At 38.6% G+C, this 7218-nt stretch overlaps 1 protein-coding gene across 1 annotated transcript; it reads right to left on the bottom strand.

Moving 5' to 3' along the window:
- Positions 1–4671: 4671 nt before the first annotated feature.
- Positions 4672–6315, bottom strand: LOC147857329 (abscisic stress-ripening protein 3-like). The gene is made up of 2 exons (XM_087328088.1): positions 6087–6315; positions 4672–4970 (listed from the first exon to the last, which is right to left on the bottom strand). The coding sequence occupies exons 1-2, from the start codon at positions 6246–6248 to the stop codon at positions 4791–4793; spliced, it is 342 nt and encodes a 113-aa protein (XP_087184214.1). The 5' UTR covers positions 6249–6315; the 3' UTR covers positions 4672–4790.
- Positions 6316–7218: the final 903 nt, after the last annotated feature.

Genomic DNA, 7218 nt, shown 5'->3' with positions numbered 1-7218 from the left:
CATTCTTGCTCCACCATGCCGCTCAACTCTTGAATAACATCATGTTTCTAGACACAATCAACCGTTGTAGCATTTCTCTAGCAGCCTCAAGACCTGCTCTAGACCAGTGACACATGGGATCTTTCTGAAGCATTCTTTGGGCAATTGTTATCGATCTTCTTAATCCCACTTCTCTTTCCTTAGACCTCACAATTCTATTTTTGGTCTCCACGTGCAAATACATTGAAGTTTCAATAATCTTCCCTCTAAGTTTATCAAGTGCACCACAACTAGTTGGATTACTTGCCCATATGCTCCTTATCTTCCTTCCCACGTACGCATCCGCAAAAAGCTTACTGTTGATCCTCAGGTTGTAGTCCCTTTCTGGCATCCTCTGGTTGACTAACGTAATCTTAACCGACATATGATCAAAGTAAGTTGATCCAGCGATGATTTCAACATTGTTACCATATTTTTCTAGTTCTGACCTTATGTATATTTTGTCTATGTGAGACATTCAAAAGCCATTTATATTGCAGCCTCCTCTTGAAAAGCTTTGTGAACTCCAAGGCTTTTTTAGTACAGACCAAACATCTTTCACTCCTAATCGGCATATGCATGCCACCCACCTTGTCCTTTGTGTGCAAAGTCATGTTAAAATCCCCTGCAAGGATCCACGCATCCTGGTAGCCCATCAGCCAATTACCTCCAAAAAAAGGCCCGCAACGCTAACAAATTAGGCACATACACATTTATTATCCCGACTATACATTGATGCCATCTAACAGTCACATAAATGGCACATCCCTCCGCTATGTTGTCCTGGCCCACAACAACAATATCCGGATTGTTCTGGATAGATGTACAAACACCTCCTTTTCTACCATCAAACTAGATGTATTAAAAGAATTAAGGCATAAATGTGTGCCACTATATCATGCGAAGCATAACAAACAATACTCAAGATTCTGTTCGCACTCAAATGATGCTCTTGCAAGAGCAAAATATCCAAGATCCCCTTAAAGCACGGGAGTTCTTCTTTTCCATCATGCATTTGCTACCACCAAGACCTTGTATGTTCCATGTGATTAATAATTTCGTGAAATCAATTGTGAAGTCTCCCAAGAAGGAGATAGTCCCTCCCCCTAATTCCATGCCCAACCTCCCTCGTTGATCCTCTCCCATCCTAACACCACATCCTGCCTTGTATCTTCTTCTAGTTCCTCCTCATGGAAGTGTAACACCTCATCGAGGGAGTCTACCCTCTCCTCTAGGCATAGTAGTAGCTACTTTTTAATGCAAGCATCATTGAAACTCCCACATATCATTCCAGCATTCATCCACATCGACATCCACTTATCCCCACTCGAGGTGATTGGCAAGCTGTTAAAGTATTTGTGCTCCTTGACTTCTATGGAGCTGGAGATCCGTGCCATGTTGCTAGCCGAAACCTCTAGGTCCGTCAAGTCAAATGAGAAGCCTACCTTCAACAACTTGTTTTGTTCAGCAACAATCACATAAACCCTCAGCCCTAGGACTTCCTCATGACACAAATCAATAAGTCTTGTGAGAGCCTCCTAGCTAAACCAGCACCCCTTGCCAAGTGTGTCCCTTTCTAATCTTTTGGACCTAACAAATTTGACCGAAACTCTGACATCTGCTGCCATATTTACTTGTTTCAACTCTTGTAGCTTCTGAAATTCGAAAGTGGTGGATGAACTTTCTTGACACCTCCCATTGTGTTACCATTCTTTCATTGCTCTCAATCCAATACTTCCACTTTTACCAGTTGAGGAGGGGGAGCTCATGACATTTTCTTGTCTGAGTTGTGTACTAAATTACTATTTAGTAAGACATCGGGTGTGCACGCTACCACCTCTTCCATATTAGTTTTCCTTTGACCTTGTAATAGGTCCTCCTCTTCTTGCAACACTTCAAACCGAATTCTCAAATCGACATGAGGTGTAGTTGTGTTTCCGTCTTGTTGCAATCCATTTTTGTGTCCCAAAACAAGCGTCAAGACGTTGGCATTAGCCTTCACATTCTCAACCCCATTGAGAGTACTTTGTCTTGCCACCCTTGTCTTCTCTTGCTTAGCTATCGGCCCCTTAATATTCTCCCCCCTTACGTTACTATTGATCTTCCTAGGGCATTCCTTAGCAATGTGACCTGTTTTTTTACAATAGAAACATTGACCAGGTAGTCCCGCATATTCCACTTCCACATCTATCAGTCTTGCCTCCACATCATGCACCCTAATTAAAGAGAGGAGTGTGGACAAACTTTGCACAAGCACCCTAATCTTAGGGGAGTCTCTGATTCTGTCTACCATGGTTTTCTTTAAAGGACAGACCGTGCCAATCTTTGGCATCAAGGGATATAATTGTCGCGGAAGATTAGGAAATACCATAGATATCACCATGGGGTTACCAATTTTCTTGGCTTCTTCCATAACATTGAAATTAGCATGTCATTCCAACAAGAGAGCTCTTCCATATTTGAGCTCTACAAATTTTATATCAATAATTTGTGATACATTACTCCCCCCAGCAACTTCAATGTGAAAGAAATTTCGTCCCATATTATCCACATTCTTTATCTGTGGGACCCTATCCATTAGAGCTACATGTAACATGTCACGAACTATACCTCTACTGGGCCTACCACCAAGTAGTTTGCAAATGAACGAACACTTCTTTAACCTTCTAATCTCTGCATTTAGAATTTCACTTTCTTCCTCGGACAGAAAAACATCAAGTATCTCAGAGCTCTCCTTCATTTCCAATTGCTTATCATAATCTCCTCTCTGGCATGCATTATGCGCCTTACCACACTCCTACAAAAGATTTTCCACCTGCAACATGTCCTCCGTGGTGTCCATTTCCACAACATCTAGCCCCTTAGATTACCCTCCTTGCGGTCCCCGCTAGCTCTCTTCTACTCCCACCCCCTCCATATGCCATAATGCAAGGTTGGGGAGATCCCCCCCCTCCTCTTGCTTCCCGACCTCTTTATTCCAAGCCTCCGACTCTCCCTACACTCGTGAGCCCTCTTTGTAGTCAACTATGAAGACGGCCACTGCCATACGCTAGCGGGATCCCTAACCTCCTCTTCCATCAATCCCCCATTACCTGTCTGATTCAACACTTCCTTGCATATCTTGCTAATTCCTCCATTAATGTGTTTCCCTACGTCTTTCCACATGTTGCTTGCTTTCCTTTGTCCCAAAATCTCAGCTTGTTGCTTCTCCCAATTCCTACTCATCCCTTGCAATGCATACCTCGACTCCACCCACCGTCCAGTCGCCCCCCTTGCCGCCGATACTTTAGTTGCCACCATTTCAAATGCTTTATTGCCCATTGATGGCTCATTCGCCACCATGTTCCATTGTCCCTGTGTAGCCCTACTACTAACCTTACACCCTAATCGAAGAGACATACCTGACACATGAGGAGTTGGGAAACTCCGTAGCGATCTGTTGCGTTCGGGGCACTCTCTACAACCATAAACCCCGCCATCGTTGTCTCGCTTGAAGTCTTCGGAAACACCTGCTCGTCAATGATTTGCTGCGTTCAGGACACTCTTTGCAACCCTAAACTTGCTCAACATCGCTCTTCGCTAATGGAAGGCTTCTTGCTACTTCAAAATGCATAAGAAAGCTTTAGATATGGTACCTCGAGAACTTGGGACGCCAAATGAATATATGCTTCCAATTTCCCATATCTATGAGAAGGTTATATGTTGTGTGCATTTTTTCAATATCATTATTCGCGTTAATCAAGGATTATAACAATCTCACCAACTCTATTTGGTCTATGCATTAGTTAAGGCGAATGGGGAGTGATAAGATGAGATGGGATACATTTTGGACTTCTTGCTTTATACACTATTCAACATTTCTAGGGTTGATGTTTACAATATAATCTTACACTATGGACTTCATAGCATCTTGCCATTTCTTCCTCAATGGCACCATTAATTAGCCATTCATTCATTGATGATCATATACTTCATTGTACCACTTGAAAATCCTAGTATATCTTTCAGTCCCCATCTTTTATAAACTATTTTATGATCTCTTACAACTGGTTATTCGAAAGTATATTGCTCTTTTTAACTTTCAATATCATTCATCCTCTCTCCAATGCAAGGTTTGACAATCTACGTGGCATATTCTTGACTTTTCTAATATACTTCTATACTCTTTTCAATTCTAGCACTTTTTTTAAACCGAGCACCTATTTCTTGTTAGGATGTGGAGAAATTTTCTCCCAATTGTCTCTTTGAGAATAGTTTTTGAGTTTTTCTTGTTCCATTCCATGCGGTAAATGGGATAACACCACATCCTACTTCCATTAATGTTTTTCTCTCTAGAACATAAATTTGGTGGATCAAATTTTATACTATTGTTATTATGATCATAAGTTAAACTAGAATTGTGTGTGTGAGTTAAACCAAAATTTTATTGGCGCTTGTTATGTTATCGTGTAAAAAATCCACGATAGTTTTTGAAGGTTTTCCTTTATTGAAATGTAGCATAGAATAAGATGTATACTTAGATTTGTGGGTCGTGTGATGAAATCTCCACATATACTTAGATTGGGTTATCATCTAACCACATGTGGGTGTATGGCTTATGTTGAGCAACAACAAAATTAACATAAAGTGTATATTTTGGCTTGCAAGGTGGCCTACAAACAAATAAATATCCCTTAAATTACGATTAAATTAGTTTTATTACATCCTCATGTATGTCGAGGGGATGGGTTTTATGTAATTTGATAGCAAATAGTTTTGATGATGAAATCATTTTAATGGTTTTTCCTAGCTTCTTTCTCTGCTTTCTTAGCCTCTTTCTCTGCTTCTTTCTTATCATGATGTTCATGAGTAGCAAAAGCAGCACTTCCTATAGCTATGGCACTGGAAATTTTTTCAGCAATATGGTGTTTATTTGTATTCTCAGGGTCCTTCTTAGCTTGATGCTTCTCATACTACAAAGATTGCATACAAAGTTAATGCATAGAATTTGAAAAGCAACCAAGTACAACTAGACATTTTTTAACAAGATATCATACACAAGTGAAAAACAAGGCCTATATCTCAATAAACAACAATATTTAACACTTGCCTCATGGTAATTGAAAGATGGGTTGTGTCCTCAAGGAAAATATTAAATGCCAACTTTAATTAAACCTTTCAATCGACAAGAACTTGACATATAATGATTGACGACATAAAGACTTAGATGACTTAATAAATACCCTTTCCTAAGTAGAATGAATGGTATTATGGTAGACTCAATACATGTATGCTAATGATCAAATGCATTAATACTAATCCACACAAAAAAAATAGAAACTCAAAGGTGTTTATCACATTATGCAACATATCATGTGTTAATGGTGATGTTGAATAAGCTTGTTGGACATGGCATGAGTATGACTTTGTAATGTTAGCATTTTTTAAGAGACATATGCACACATCTTTCAATATACATATGTATATCAATCTATTGCATTCTTATAGGTAGGTGCATATGCATATGTGTATTTATGCTTCTATACATATATATGTACACATTTTGGTGTTAAGTTATCAATTCCTAGTAGAAAGGGGAATCTAAATTCATTGGGATATGCAATAAGGGGGTGACGTGACAAGTCTCAATAAATCACGCCATTCATTGTACCAAATATTTGTGATCAAATATATAAGTAAAAAGTTAATGGAACGTATTGAAAGGTGCTAGTAAATTTGAAACATAGTAAAAAAACATTTTGAGGTATGAATGTTATACCAAGAGTAACATACATATACAAGTTAATGAATTAAAGAGAGACTTTGGAGGTTTTATGTTAAGTTCAATAGTACAATATAATGATATTTTTAACATTATGAGGTCATGCTATAAACAAAAGACTGGACTATTGAGAAGGTCATTCCTTGAATGAAGTGTTTACATACTCAGAACAATTGCTCAAATCTCTTACTTGAAGCAATTTCTCGAACCAAGGTTTCTCAAGCCAAGGATTCCTCAAACTTGGCTTTTCTAATTTTATAACTTTGATACAACAATGTAAAAGAGATGATGGAAAGTTATTTTATACCATTGCTACTCCACTGCTAAGGATGGCACTTGCTTGGGCAAGGTGTTGGTGGTGGCCATGCTTCTTGGCATCGGCTTTCGGATCACAAGGCTTCTCCTCCCCCTCCGTCTCCTTCTTATGATGGAAGAGACCACTTAATTTGTGCTCATGATGCTCTGCCATTGAATGACTTAGATCTCTCTCTCTCTCTCTCTCTCTCTCTCTCTCTCTCTCCTTGGACTAGATCCACTCTCTTCCTTTATATAAGGTTCATCAATCCAATTTTCATCTACACAGTTTTCTTTTTTCATTTATCGGACATTTTTTAAAATATATCCACTTAACCTTCAAAGTCACCCTTGGTCCCATCCAAAACATGATTGCTACCAGATAAAGTTATCAACACCTAGTCCCTAAATGCAACATATCAAATTTACAATGCCAAGCACATCATTAGGCTATCCATAGACGAGTTTCAAATACATAGTCACAATGATGCTCTACTTTTAAATTATTTTCCAATTTCTCATATAAGAATGTTATGGTTGGGGTCGTGTAAATTTGGAGTAATGTTTAACGTAATATGAGTTCTATATGCACAACTTTATTCAAAGATAATAACAGCTTTTGTGAGTTTCCACCTCATAGTGAGTTTTTTCCCTCTAAGATTTTAACTTGTTACCAAAACACAATGGCTAAAAAGTGAGCTTCGTTACCACAGACATCAAGAATAGCCAGGAATACACGAAACTCAATAAATAGGGCCTATTCTTATCATGTCGCCCTTCTCTTTTCTAAACATTATGACTAGTTGCGAATGCATAAGTCAATGGGAAACACATTATCCACTTACCCACTATTATCATATCTCACGCATTGTCGACATCAATTTAATGAAAAAACAGAGGGATCTCAAAGGTCTATAGACCAAGTCAATAACTTTGGGATTATTGTAGATTACAAAGCACCGTCTTAGCCATTACTTTACATGTTTAAGAATTAAGAAAAAAACCCATGCCTCCCTAAGTAGTAATGCATTCATTCAAACGGATGGAGGACTTGTACATATACATATAGGTGTGTATGTATCGATAGATAGACATGTATGAATGTGTATATAGATATACAGATGTTTTGTTTCATCAAGTTTTAA

Source organism: Azolla caroliniana, unplaced genomic scaffold (assembly GCF_043228905.1).
Source record: "Azolla caroliniana isolate FFs.n. ecotype wild unplaced genomic scaffold, voAzoCaro1.0.p SCAF_12, whole genome shotgun sequence".
Classification (NCBI taxonomy): domain Eukaryota; kingdom Viridiplantae; phylum Streptophyta; class Polypodiopsida; order Salviniales; family Salviniaceae; genus Azolla; species Azolla caroliniana.
The sequence above is the reverse complement of the archived record's forward strand: the minus strand, read 5'-3'. Positions and strand labels throughout refer to the sequence as shown.

Excerpts from the sequence above, each read along its gene's own strand:
- LOC147857329 (XM_087328088.1), bottom strand. The coding sequence starts at position 6,248 with ATGGCAGAGCATCATGAGCACAAATTAAGTGGTCTCTTCCATCATAAG. Across the intron at positions 4,971-6,086 it reads TTAGCAGTGGAGTAGCAATG|TATGAGAAGCATCAAGCTAA; the intron begins GTATAAAATAAC and ends CAATCTTTGTAG.